The sequence below is a fragment of the Numenius arquata genome, chromosome 1 (genome assembly GCF_964106895.1).
Source record: "Numenius arquata chromosome 1, bNumArq3.hap1.1, whole genome shotgun sequence".
NCBI classification, from domain to species: domain Eukaryota; kingdom Metazoa; phylum Chordata; class Aves; order Charadriiformes; family Scolopacidae; genus Numenius; species Numenius arquata.
In genome coordinates, this window is record NC_133576.1 from 71512192 (window position 1) to 71526524 (window position 14333).

At 40.1% G+C, this 14333-nt stretch overlaps 1 protein-coding gene across 1 annotated transcript in view; it reads left to right on the top strand.

Moving 5' to 3' along the window:
* SLC9A2 (solute carrier family 9 member A2) overlaps window positions 1-7971 on the top strand; it is a 31505-nt gene extending 23534 nt beyond the window's left edge. The window contains exons 7-12 of the mRNA XM_074144757.1: window positions 137-207; window positions 1670-1831; window positions 2420-2516; window positions 3418-3549; window positions 5438-5528; window positions 7601-7971. Coding sequence (XP_074000858.1) covers window positions 137-207; window positions 1670-1831; window positions 2420-2516; window positions 3418-3549; window positions 5438-5528; window positions 7601-7971 — 924 coding nt within the window. The remainder of the gene's footprint in view (window positions 1-136; window positions 208-1669; window positions 1832-2419; window positions 2517-3417; window positions 3550-5437; window positions 5529-7600) is intronic.
* The last annotated feature ends 6362 nt before the right edge of the window (window positions 7972-14333 follow it).

A 14333-nucleotide genomic window follows, 5' to 3' on the forward strand; every position in this document is an offset into this window, starting at 1 on the left:
TTTTGTTAAACTGAAGCATCGTCCTGAATTCTGACTAGCCTTTTCTGTTTTGAAGTAAGTTAGAAACTAATGATATCTAAGGGGAAGCCAAATGATGTCTATGAGTTTATGTAACGAACCACCATTTCCTCTTTAGTTCTTTGACCACGTGAAGACAGGAATTGAAGATGTGTGTGGACACTGGGGTCACAACTTTTGGAGAGATAAGTAAGAATGTAATTTAAAACTTTTGTTATACAGGAGAGGCTAAACGGGCTCAGCAGCGACAAACGAAGGCTGTTGGGCATCAGATTTCATTTTCAGCATTTTAATCTTGAAAGCGGATGGTTGTTTTTAGAATGTGTGGGTTACAAAGGGAAAGTAGCAAAACAATGTCTTTTTACTAAACCACAAGCAAGTAGAACAAAATCTCCAGCTGGGAAGAAAGGCAACCCTCTGATCCCAGGGTAAAGTGTGGTACCGTCAGAGGGTGGGTGTCCTCTCCCGGTTTCTGACTGTTTCAGAGCATTTCCTGTATGTCTGCTGAGCCTTTCATCCCATCTGGCTTTCCTCCTGCAAATTGCATGTCTCTGCCATGTTAAGTGAGGGGTCAGTTCCCTATTTGATAGGAAACATACAAAAGCTTTGAGACTTTCTCTAGGAAGATCGAGGCACTAGCTGACATGATGTGCATGAGAGATACTAATGGCAGGCAGCTCCACAGTTCTTGATGGTATTATTTAAGACTTAGTGTCAGTTAAGAAGATTACCACTGGCAATACCTGAACAATTCATGTTTTCAGTTCAGGTGCTGAATCATCATCATCGCTGGTTTGGATCTAACTCCCTTTTCTTATAAGCACATTCTTTTACACCCAAGTCCTTTAGACCCAAAGCATGGGCATTGCTAACCCACCTTCTAGTCACTGCCCCAACAAGAATTTAAGTGTTTTCTACAAAGAAGAACAGCACCAGCAGGAAGGGCTGAGAAGAGGCCTCTCCAAATGACTTGAGGGCAACACAGTGAGGACACTCTTGTGACAGCTGCGTGACATGGGTGCAACTTTCCTTTACTCAGCCTGGTTCTCCTCCAGTCTCTGTGATATCTTTAATTAACAGATTACAGAGAAAGGAGGGTCCCACCTCTTCATGACCTTCAGACCCAAATTAAAGAATAATTTCAGAATGGCCGGACAGCAAAATATTTTCTGACAAAAAAATCACCCCAGCTGTAATCAATATTTTTTCAGTAAGCATCCAAGAGAATTGCAGTTGCTTTAGAGGAAGGGAGACCTTCCAGAGTTTTACAAAAGCAGGCTAAAATTTCAAAGAAAAAGCAGTTGGTGCAAATTTAAACCTTGTATTTGTTATTACAGTAAATATTTAATGTTCTTTTTGTCTCAATGAAAATGGAGAATTAAAAATAATATTGTCTAATAACACAGAATACCTAAAAGTTGTTGCTAGGGAGACTGTCCATTAACATATTAACAAAAACACAGGTTAAGACTATCTGAAGCAAAGATGAACTTGACCCTTTTTTATGTTACTCATCAGTAGGTTTTTAATATGACTAGACACATTCCCAGAGAATTAACTCCTTCACAATTGCATTAGCTACAGTATATTGGCTTTCCTTAACTATGCACTGTAAAAATTAACTGGTTGGGCTGGTTTGCCTCACATACAGGTTTAAAAAGTTTGACAATAAATACCTGCGAAGACTTCTAATCCGGGAGAACCAACCCAAATCCAGCATTGTTTCATTGTACAAGAAGTTGGAAATCAAACATGCCATTGAGATGGCAGAGAGTGGAATGATAAGCAAGGTCCCATCGTCGGTGTCTCTCAGGTAGGCAAGTGATGCCATCACGGCCAAGCATTTCGGCTGCGTCATATAATTTATTTCACAGCTCAGTCTGTAGGCAGATAATCACTTTGACTTAGGACACTTTGTGTCCAAATGTCACCTGAACAGTAAGCGGATATGAAACAGGAGCGTTTTGCCTACAGCTCACACACGAAGCACTCGGTGAGCTGTGCTCATCCGGAGCGTGTAGTTTTACAAGGGCAGCTGCTCATGGGAACATTGATTTGCCATGTAGAGCAGAGCTGGATTTGAACCAGTGCCTGCCCATCTGCTGCGAATAGCTACAGGGGAAGCCTGAGGGGCATTTTGAAAAGCACCTTAATCAAATTTACAATTTGATGTAATTTATATCAAATTTTGGAGAATGAGTTTTGAGCCTTGCCATTGACTCAAATGAGATCAAGATTTGATTCCTACATGTTACGTTTTCAGCTGTTCCTCGGTTGTTTTGAAATGTTGTTTCCAACTCTAACAAAGGAAATAGTTCAAATGTAATTCCCAATCATAAAGCTAAAAACATTCTTCCTCTCTCTCTCTTTCCTCTATTTTCCTTTTTTCATCCTGCCACAGTGATTATCATGAAGGAAAGATAAAGCCACTTTCTCCCACTGAAATGGAAAACATGCGGGAAATATTAACAAAGAATCTCTACCAAATACGACATCGAGTAAGGATGAATTTTTGCATACTTAAATATCCCACTACTCTTTGACTATACTGATTACCTTCATAATGTATCTTCAGGCTAGTGAGCATCTGCTGTACCACAGCATAATTATTAATGCTGATATTTACTTCTCTTGCCTATGAATCCATGTCCTGTCATATGTACAGCAACATACTCATGCTCCTTTATGTAAATAGCTTACTTGATCTTATGCTATGGATCAAGAATAATGTTTTTGTTTTGTTATTATCTACAATATATTTACAATATCCTTAAAAAGGATCATAGGTGCAAATTCAACCCAAGATTGTCCCACTTATATCAGTATTTTGGTCACTTCATGATGTAAGATTAGATTTCCCATTTGCCTCCAATTGTGAAGTTGTTTGTATTAAGAACAGAGGTGATGAGCTGGAAAAATAGTGAAATAAAAGCAAAAGGACATTTCACATTTTCCCCCCTGTGGCTAAGTAGTTTGAACGTCTGAGTCCTTGGAAAACATTCAAAAGTGGAGCAAGCTTCAGCTTGCTGGAGGTAAAAATGACTTCCCCCTAGGTGACTCGTCTTATCACTTTCAACTGTGTGTCCTCTATTGACATATTGACTGAGCTAGTACAATGTGCGGGTAAACACTGTATTAAGCCAGCTTTTTCCAATTTATCTTTCATTATAAATATCAGCAGGTTAAAAAAAAAAAAAAAAGAAGCAGGTGTTTGTGAAGCAGATGACTAAAAAAATGCCGGCATAATTACAGTCCTTGTTTTTCAATATGATTTTGTTCGCAAGGATTTATGATACTTATTAAAACATTAAAGCAAAAAGGCCATTTTGCACTGTGCATATAGTTCAACACATTTGACATTGTGCTTTTCAGAATGTAACCACTGCTTTTGTATTTCAGACAATGTCATATAACCGACATAGCCTGGCTGCAGATGCAAACGAAAAGCAGGCCAAAGAAATTCTGATCCGTCGCCGGCACAGCCTTAGGGAGAGCCTGAGGAAAACGAACAGCTTGTCAAGAGAAAGACCGGTACTTGAATTTTAGTTGTTTTACAGAAAACAGTTATTTGTAGCTAAATCTCCTGCAGAAAAGTCTTCTGAAATGCAGAAAAAAAAAGTAATCCTGAATTTGGAAGACAACCACGCATCTAATGTCACACTTACATCTTGAATTGCTTACTTGGGCCCCTTAATTTGTTTTGACCCCTTCAGCTAAGCTTCAGTCTTGTAGAATATGATATGGGAGTGGGATCTGCTGCCATAATTTTATCTCAGAGAAGCTGAACAGGCTCTGTACACAGTGTACTTATAAGAGATGGAGAGTATTCTTTATCAGTATTTTGATGAAGTGTGGATGATCAAGGTCAAAAATTACTTTGAGACAGGCAGACAGCTTACAGTATGCTCCAAAATATGTAAAAGAGGAGAACTTTTGGTGGAGTCAGTCAGGGTGAACACTTCATTTGAAAAATGTTGTGAGCTTTTTAGTATTCATAAAATGTAGTCAGGACTTCAGGTTTTGACACAGAATAGGAAAGCCTCCTCTGCCTACAAGAAATGACATGGCATGGTGACATTTGGCTCCCTGAGGCAATCCTGCAATACCTCCATTGTAAACTTCAGACCCGAGTGTGCTGATTCAGCAGGGAAGCTGATCCCCCAAATCATCTTCCCATCTTAGGTACTGAGGAAATTACCCATCCTATAAATACATAATTTCGTGTTACAGGAATAATTAGTGACTGCTACCTTCATTGACACAGTTGTCCTTCAGCAACTGAGGCTGGAATGATGTCTCCAATAAGTGCCATATCTCATTTGTGATCATTACTGAGGTTACTGTGGCTTTAATTGTGACAATAACTCTGTTTCTGAATGATTTTTCCCCTCTCAACTGGAGTTACATATATTGTCTTTGTCATACAAATAAATAACATACTAGGTGGAATAATGAAGAGATTGAGCAGGATTGAGACATTTTTGGGGCAGGGAGAGAAACAGGGTGTCTGACAGCTTTCTAAAATGCACAGGCTGTAATTTTAAAAATAATTATCCTTGGGTAAGTCTACCACAGAGGGAAGCATAGTGGTCCTGAGCAGCACAATAATATCCAAAGAGGAAAGATGTCTCATGGAAAATAGTTTTCCTTTCAGGTTCCCTTTGAGTGTGCAACAATGAATGGTACAAGCAGCAGAGAGCTGTAGACTGTAAAGGTTTTAAAAAATCTTTGTAACAAATGTAAGAAAGGATGCCTTTGAGAAATTTTTGAATTTTAAAAAACAACCATTCCTGGAAAGTGCCTCTTATGTTCCAGGAAACATGTGGTGTGCTCTGCACCCAGGGCCTTTAGAGCTTAATCCTGGGAAAACAAGGATTTTATGCCCTGAATTGGTAAATGATCACACTGCTGCCTAACTTCCCCATCAACTTCAATGTGACTAGTCAACTGTATAAAGTCATTTATATGTATAAAGCACTTGCAGGATCAGAATACAGATTAGTTCGTGTACCCAAGCTTCAGTCACAACTGCAGCTGACTAATAAAAAGATCCAAACTTGAGTTGCATGAGGTGATGTCGTGCTTGCAGCATTTGCCTTCCTTAGGAAAACCTGTACAGGTAAGGTTGAGGCTAGAGAGCGTACATTTATTAACTTTGATCTCAGAGGGCATACCACTAGGGTTTGCTTTGATTAAGCTGCTTGAGATTACTCAGTCTTTACCTTAGTTAGAACAGTCCTCAAAGAGCAACTGGCATTAACTTGAGTGTGTAGTAAAAGATCACGTATTAGCTAATCCCAAACTACTCTCTAGCCCTTTAGCTATATAAACCCATTCGTCTTAGTCGTGTATCTTAACAAACATTGTGCAGGTACTTCAGTCTGGAGTAACTTAATATTTCTTGTATTTCATTGAGCAGGCTGCTGCAAATACAAAAAGATTCCTTTCACTTCCTAAAAACACTAAACTCCCAGAGAAACTACGAGTGAGAAATAAAACATCTTCCAGAGGTAATGATAAATTTTCTGCTTTTTGTTACTGTGCTGCAGTCATTTTGCCTATGTAGAAGGAAAGTTTTTCCAGGGATGACATAGAGATCAGCATATTAATTTTCAAATAAATATTACATATTTTATGTTCACATGCTTTCATTCTAGAGTTAATACCTTTATAGCATATTTCTAGGTGTTGGATGTTTATTAAGGGACTTAGACCATTAAAAGCGATGAGTCCTAAAGCAGGTATTTGATTGTAGAGAAATGCACCAGCAAGCAGAGTCCTCCCAGCACATCTCCTCACGTGAGCAAGCAGCAACCTGAAACACTTCTGCACCAGAAACACTGCCATGGCTCATTCTCCTTGTCTTTATCCGATAATGTCCAGATCTCCTTCTTGGATTTGGTTTCTTTTCTCATTGGGGTCAGGGTAGAGGACACTGCTCTGAGAACCAAACCAGAGAAGAGAATGAGGACGTGAGGTCTGTTTTATAGTTCTCATGAAGAACTTCTCAAAATGCTGTGGTTTACAATCAAAATGTCTTTTTTTTTGATTTTTTTTTTCCTACCTAAATCACAAATGTTTCATATTGGAATTCTTGAATTCTAATAGAAAAATAAAAAAGTTGGAGGAAGAAAACCCTTTGATGTGAAAACTTTGCTCAATTCTATGTATTCTATGGTATAAGCATTACCATACTTATACCATGCTCAGGAGCATTCCCTTTCATGGCAAGCAACCATCAAGATCACTTGCTGGGAAGATTAAATCTCTGCACAATCACTAAAATGTCTTGATTCCCACCCCAATTATTTTCCCACTCTTGCAAATTAATTTAGCAATGGACCATATTTTTGTTTGTTAGTAATTACATCTTTGCTCTCCTGAATGTAGGATTCCTTTCATTCTGTAGTTATGTCTGCAGAGGTCACCTACTGTCACCTAGAATTAAAGAGGAAATGTGCCTCCAGATTATTCAATTGTCAAAAAATATATTATTTGACATATTTAGGGGGGGAAAAAGCCTGCAAACAGTCTGATGAAGACCTTCCTTGATATATAATTATCTGGGTAAATGGATAATTATGTGTTGATATATTTTGTTGACCCCTTCATCACCTTTTTAAAAGAAATAACATGTAGGCTACTAATGGAAGTTGTTCTTATGACAGTTGCATAATACACAATGCTTTGCTTTGATATATTTAAAATATCATCTGACAAGTCTAAGAACAAATCTGAGGCATCCATAAATGATTGTTAAAATGATTATCAAATGACTGAACTGTGCAAGTTTCGATGAAGATGTTAGCCAATTTAAAATAAGTCTGCTGGGGAAAATATATGCACATGTACACATCTAGAATGTTTCCAGCTTGGTTTACCTTACAGCGAACGTTTAAGAATATTCCCTAAATGAATGTGACAGCTTTCACTTGACCATTTTCTGCCTTGTGAGGGGGTGAAGGAGTCTGCAGCGCTTTAAACCTGTGAGATTTGCCCTGTGGATTTTCTTTGATTCATACGCCTGATCTTACATTCAGGCGTATTAAGGGTGGGGTGTTTCCTCCCATCTCTATATTGACCTTGCAAGATCCTTTGTTCGGTAGAGTATTGATGCTCCTTTTCCAAAGCCAAGCTCTAGAGCCCCTGAACATATTGTGCTCTGGAAATGCCTCTCAGATTAGATTTCATGGGATGTGAGGGTGAGAAACCTCATTTCTGTATCCTGCTTGGATGTAAGTGGGGACTCAACCCCAAGTAGCTCAGGGAGAGTCAGGTTTTTCCATATCCAGAGGCAGAACTGGGGAAATATCAACTCAAATAGGGGGGCAGTCAGTGATTAAGGAGAAGCTGAGTGGGGGCTTTCTAAAAAACATGGTTTAGAGGGGAGGGATATTCGTAATTCAAATCTATTGTCTGTCCTGGCACAGCTAAGTGTCTATTACTTGGTCTAATCACAAAGCAGTGAAACACAGGGAGACTGTCTTCTCTGCCTGCTAGTGCTCAGTGTGCTGTTATTCAAATAGCCCTGAAACAGTAAAATTCTGCACCCTAAAATTTTAATTTTTTTTCCAATTAACAGTGGGTGACAGCAGTGACTCTGAGATGGATGCCGCTACCACAGTGCTCAACCTAAGACCCAGAGCAGGGAAAATCTTGAGAGACCAGAGACTGAGACAGCAGAGGCCACCACCTGAGTTTAGGGTGGAGTGGAAGAACGAAGTTGACGGGAGCCAGGACGGACGAGGAGAGCAGCAGGAGCCGAGCACCTTGCCTCAGCCATCCATTGGGTTTAGGCAGCCACTGCTGACGAGACCAAGATTTGGTACTTTGAGCAGGGAAGATCTGACTGCAGACCACGGGTTGGCAAGACCTGTGCCACCACCACGGTTGGTTAGGCAGGCATCACAAGGGGAAAGGCAGAGAAATAAGCCTGAGAACCAGCTGTACTGATCATAGCAAAAAGAGAACTATTGGTAATAAACCATGGACATAGCGCATTAAGATTCTAAGCTATCTGATCAGACTATGGGATCCATTAAAAAAAACAACCACCAAGCCTCAGTGTGGATCTAACCACTTCCATTTGGGTACAGTCAATGCCATTAACTAAGTGAAAGGAATACTGGAACAATTGTAAAGCTGAAGACATAAAAAAAAATATCTCTTTTATAAATAACTTATTGCAATGCTTTAATTACATTATTTCCACTATTAAGATAGGATGGAAATGTGCCTTATCGCATCATCTCTTGTGGAACCAAGTCATGCAGGTTCAATACCCAATTATCCATTGAAAATTATTGTTGAAAGTCCAATGAGGACTTAAAAAAATGGTTTCTTAAAAAAATTCTGAGATTTTATTTATAATCAAATACTTGTTTTAACTAGAGCTTTAATATGAGTAACACTGAAAATTGCACAATGCACCTATCATACAGACTTTGTAAGAAGAATAAAGATATTCCTGAAGCCCAGTTTGTTCGAAGAGCTGTGATGCAGAAAGAGGAAGAAGAGAAGGAACAAGCTGTAGGAGCAGAATTGCAAACACAGTTTCTAGAGAGGAGTTGCAACAGAGACAAGACCTGAATAGCTTGAATTTTTATTTTCTGAATTTTTGGCAATATGTAACCTTTGAAAGGTACGGAGAATCGCCAAAGAAAATTTGAATCACCTTCACTTTCAGTAATGTCAACAAAAGTTGAGAGCGCCTAGCAGGACACCGGAAGCCCTAAAAAGAGACTGCAAGTAGCTAAATAATGTTCTTATTCAAAATTGCTTTTTGCACCTTAGTTTCTCAGTTGCAGTGCAAACACAGCAGTAGAATAGTTGCAGAGCGCTGCACATAGACAAAGTGAGCAGTCTCCTGTTTGAGTCAGGGACCACTGAGACCCAAGAAAGCTCGTTCAGTCATGCTTGTGACCCTGGTCAACTTGTTTTACTTTGTTTCCTCATCTGTAAAAGGGGAAAGATAATCTTTGTCTGAGCTATGCACTCCAAGGAACAGAAATGTTCTGTCTAATTTGTTTGTACAGAAAAGTAGCACAGCAGGGTCCTGGAATAAGTTGAAGTCACTGTGCACCTTAATAACACCCATAAGAAACATGGACTTCTTCATCCCAGCATTAATGGCTGCCATTTGAGTGCATATGGGTAGGGAGGGTGCATTAAAATAAATGATACTTAACTGTAGCTCTCAGGAATTTGCACTTTCTGTCCCACTTAATCTGTCTTAAGTTTTGAGCTTGCTTTAGCACAGATACACATTTCAGCACAATGCAGAAATAATTTTCATTCTACTTGTTACAAGATTGATAACTTTCATTGAAGAATGTACACTGTGAAATCATAACTTTTCTTTTTCATTAGCACATTTCTAAATCTGTGGGCAATAAGATTTTTTTTTTGTTTTTAATTTAAGCTTGTTTTGAAAGAACTATTAAAAATCAGAATTTCCTTTTAAAATCACAGGGTAGATTTCTTTCGAAGGTTCACGGGCAGGGTTAACAAATTAGTTTTATAAATGGGGATTAATACTTTTCTTCTTCTAACAGCTTTTCCAAAATATTTATTTCATGTATGTGTTTGAAATGTCAAGCCTCCCTAAACTCTTTTATTGTCACAGGTCTTTTAGTCTTTTTCCTCTGCTCCAGCTATGGAAGTTTCTGCTGCCTGTCAAATGCAAAGTCTAAGCTGCAGAGGGATGGCTATGTGAACCCTAGAAATCTCAGGCAACAGTTGATGGCTGTTGTCAACAAATGATTTTTGTGAAAGGCAATACTTAGCTATCCTTTAATGATCATCTCCTGTTTGGAAATAAAACTAGGTTCAAACTCAAACATAGCCAGCAAGCTTTAAAAACAAATTTGAATTTGTCTTTCAACAGGAAAATATGTTTCATGAGTAAAATTGTCAGCGAGTACTCTGTCACTGCATTATCAGGATCATGTTTGAATAAAAAAGAGGCCTTGAGTTTGGATTTCAATTTTGAAATCATGTCCTCCTTGCAGATCAGACTGTTTAGATTAGGTGTTTTTTATGAGGCCCATCTGAAATCTGACCAATAAATAAATAAATGTGAAATGTTGCACATCAACATTTAGTTTACTCCCTGTGGAGATTTCTCTTCCATGTGCTGGTAATGACCAAGCAATTGGCTTGTATATGGGGGAAGCTGCCTTTTTTTCCAAATGGTTGTCATTTTTTATGGCACAATTTTAAATAATGAATGTGGGTTTCAGGAACCTGACTGCTCTGCTGGTTGTCCATTAGTACAGTGCATGCTCAGATCATTGGTACTTAAAGTGGGTGCCGCATGGTACAAGCACATCAAATGGGAGGTTGTTTTTATGAAATATGGTCTTAAGCCCTTGGTGTTTCAAAACATGCCAGCACGCTGTTACCTTCCCAAAGCACTTTGAGATCCATGGAAGACAAGCATCAAGGCAGTTCTCCAGCATGGTTACACTGTGAAGCAGAATCACGAGACTCCTGGAACTCTGTCTCCATGCAAGTGCTCTCTCTCTTCCCCACTCCACCTCCTTCCACCCTTTCCAGGCTCTTTTCCACTACTGCTGGGTCAAACCTTCATCACTTCTGAGAACTATCCTGGTTGTTCTGTTCAGTAGCAGTGACAGCAGCAGGTGACACAGGCTGTCTCTCAGGTAGCCCTACTCATTCAACTCTTGCTCTGTTTTCAGTCAGACGTTTGCCTTTTCCTATCTTTTTTCTTTCTTTTCCTGCAAAGGAAAAAAAAAAAGTTCAATAGCACTTTTTGATCTTTCTAAAAGGCCCATCTAACTTTCACTTGCAGAGAAGACTTTTCCTTCATGTTGTATCAAAGAGAGTTTGTCTGTTGGAGAATGAAACGCCCAATAAATCTGTCCTCGAGCACCATCTGATGGGGAAAGTCATGTATTGACCGGGGATGTGTTTTTCACTTTTTCAGGAAACCACATCTTCAGCAGTGATTGGGAAACTCGCCAAATCCACATACAGATTTTTTGTTTCCAGATGGAGTCCCCAGTACACTCTGTAGTATTGATATTTTACTGCCTTGGTGAGGAAGCACAATGCCCAGTTGTCCAGATTTAGGGACAGTAGGAAAATATGTATGTTACACTGATTTAGGGTTTTCTGAGAATTTCTTTTCCCCTTCAGCTACTGAGAGGTCTATAAATTGAAAGTAAATAGAATAAGAAAGTAGGTATAGCAAGCGCTAGCGAGTAGATAGACATCCAGTTACCTGTTTTAAGCAGATATTTGAAAGAGAAAATAAGAATAATTTGCCGTAAGAGGCAAAATTTCAAGGGCTGCCCTACTTGCTACTAAGGTAAAATATGAGCTCCACTGAAACCACGGGTGTTCAGCAAAAGAAAACCATGCTGCATATCAATTTAGAAACTTGAGAATATCCTTCTCCACTGAAGCCACATAGAAATCACATGGAGAAAAAAAGTTAAAAATTTGGCCAAAATAACATGCATGCTGTTATGAAGAGTATCTTGGGGTCTCTGGGAGCAAACACACTGCACCTTGCCTGGGATTTTTCAAGAGATGCCAGGTCCACCAATTCCAGACAACAGCAACGTTTTAATGCTGATACTTCAAGAAATGCTTCAGCTGGTCAGTATTTCCAAAATTGTCTTCAGTTCTTCCAACATCCCCTATCTCCTGAAGAAAAGATGAAGGATTTTGAAATTGGCTGGAGGAATGCTTTTTGTAATACAAGAGCTCTCATCCTATGAAAAATATGCTTGTGAATATGCTTAAAATACAGCATCTGCAATACACAGCCCCAGCCAGGCCAACAATTGATGGGAGGCTCAGGCCAGAATGCTTTCTGGATGGAGGGGGTATCAAGTCCAAGCATGAGAAGGAGGAACTGCTTTAGGACACTGAGAGAAATCATGAACTACCTGATTCAGGTGGTATTTAAATCTGGGAGAGATAGGAGAACTAACAGCCCTTTTTTATCTCTCATTTTAGCAGATCATGATATAACTTGTACTTTCTAGATAAACTTGCAGCTGTGCTTGACACTGTCAGTTGTGTGAACAACTTGCAAGATGAAGAGTTTAATCTCCCTGTTGGCCTATTTATTTGGTGGCCAGCTAAATGGGATTAAACCACAACATTAAAAAATAAATAAAAAAAAGCATGGCAGCTTAATTCTCCTCTGAACAGTTGAAGGAACCTTAGCATCTGGGAGTTAATCAAAGTTGGGGCTGAAAATCATCCCTCTTGGATACTGTGCTGAGCCACTTGAGAATTTATCCATCAGAAGAATCTTCTTGCAGGTGATCAACAGGTCTTCTGATAGGACAACAAGATGGCAGACTGGTCCTCTCCCAGGCTGGCAAACACTGATGTGATTCCAGTATAGCACTGGGTGCTTTGGAAGCCTTTTTATCCTGTGAGATTTGACAGAATATGAGGGACTAAGATTGCAGAAGAGAAAGCAATAGTTGTACTGGCTGGTGTAGTGAGTCTTACAGCTTCATGATCTGCAATGTGCTCAGGTTTAAATTTGTGATTTGTGAGTTACAACAGCACCCTAATTGCCTCAGGTTTTGTTTCAAAAAGTGATTTTTTGCCAGAAAAGGAAAAGGCATTTTAAATACCCCAGTTTACTTAATTTATTTTTCATATCTAAGACCTCCTATTTATTGTCTCTAAATTGGAAAGACGCATATTTGACAGATGGAACACTCAGTGGACAAGGAACTGGCTGGATGGCTGTGCTCAAAGGGTTGTGTTCAACGGCTCAATGTCCAAGAGGCAAGCAGTGACGAGTGGCATTCCTCAGGGGTCAGTACTGGGACTGGTGCTGTTTAACATCTTTGTCAGTGACATGGACAGTGGGATTGAGTGCACCCTTGGCAAATTTGCCAATGACACCAAGCTGTGTGGAGTGGTCAACATGCTGGAGGGAAGAGATGCTATGCAGAGAGACCTGGACAGGGCTGAGAGGTGGGCCCATGTAAACCTCGTGAAGTCCAACAAGGCCAAGTGCAAGGTCCTGCATATGGGTCAGGGCAATCTCAAGCACAAATATAGGCTGGATGGAAAATGGCTGGAGAGCAGCCCTGAGGAGAAGGACTTGGGGGTGTTGGTTGATGAGAAGCTCAACATGAGCTGGCAATGTGAGCTCACAGCCCAGAAAGCCAGCCACATCCTGGGCTGCATCAAAAGAAGTATGACCAGCAGGTCAAGGGAGTTGATTCTGCCCCTCTGCTCTCATGAGACCTCACCTAGAGTACTGTGTCCATCTCTGGGGCCCCCAACATAAGAAGGACATGGAACTGTTGGAACAAGTCCAGTGGAAGGCCACGAAAACGATGAGAGGGCTGGAGCACCCCTCCTATGAAAACAGGCTGAGAGAGTTCGGGTTGTTCAGCCTGGAGAAGAGAAGGCTCTGGGGACGCCTTATAGCGGCCTACAGGAGAGAGAGGGAGGGACTCTTTATCAGGGAGTGCAGTGACAAGATGAGGGGTAACGGTTTTAAACTGAAACAGGGAAGAATTAGATTAGATATTAGGAAGAAATTCTTTACTCTGAGGGTGGTAAGACACTGGAACAGGTTGCCCAGGGAAGTTGTGGATGCCCCATCCCTAGAGGTGTTCGAAGCCAGGCTGGATGGGGCTTTGAGCAACTTGGCCTAGTGGGAGATGTCCCTGCCCATGGCAGGGGGGTTGGAACTAGATGATCTTTAAGGTGCCTTCCAACTCTAACCATTTTATGATTACAAATTTGACAGAATGGAAAAGCAGTTCCTATGGTGTACCACATCTCAAAAATAGTTCTTTTTTGCAAATTTAGGATTTAATGTAACTAGAAATTTGGCTTCCTTTCTCCTTGTAAGTTAACACAGAAGTTCTTCAAGACTTCCCTTCAAAACAAGCTCTACAAACTCTTTAATTTCTATGAGAAAGAAGTCTGAGCTCCACTCAAAATCATTTGATTCTCGAAGTTCAGGCTCCAATATACTCCCTTACAAGATTCATGATCAGCTTTTTGTGAATGAGTCTTTCAAATTATACCAATAACAGCACAGTTGAGTCTTGGGTCTTCAAATCCCGAAGTGCCAAGCTATAAAGCATCATTTACCCAGGCGTACTCCACAGCACCCACAACCAAATTGGGGCTGGCAGCACCTGAACATAGCCCATCAGCTAGAATGTGATGGCATTACGGAGTACTTGAAGTAAAAAGCAAGCCAGTTAGTAAGCAACGCTTGTTCTGGGGTTTTTGCTGCATTATCTGCTTAATAATCAACCTCTTTTCAGAAAATGAGAATGGTACTGACCTCTGTG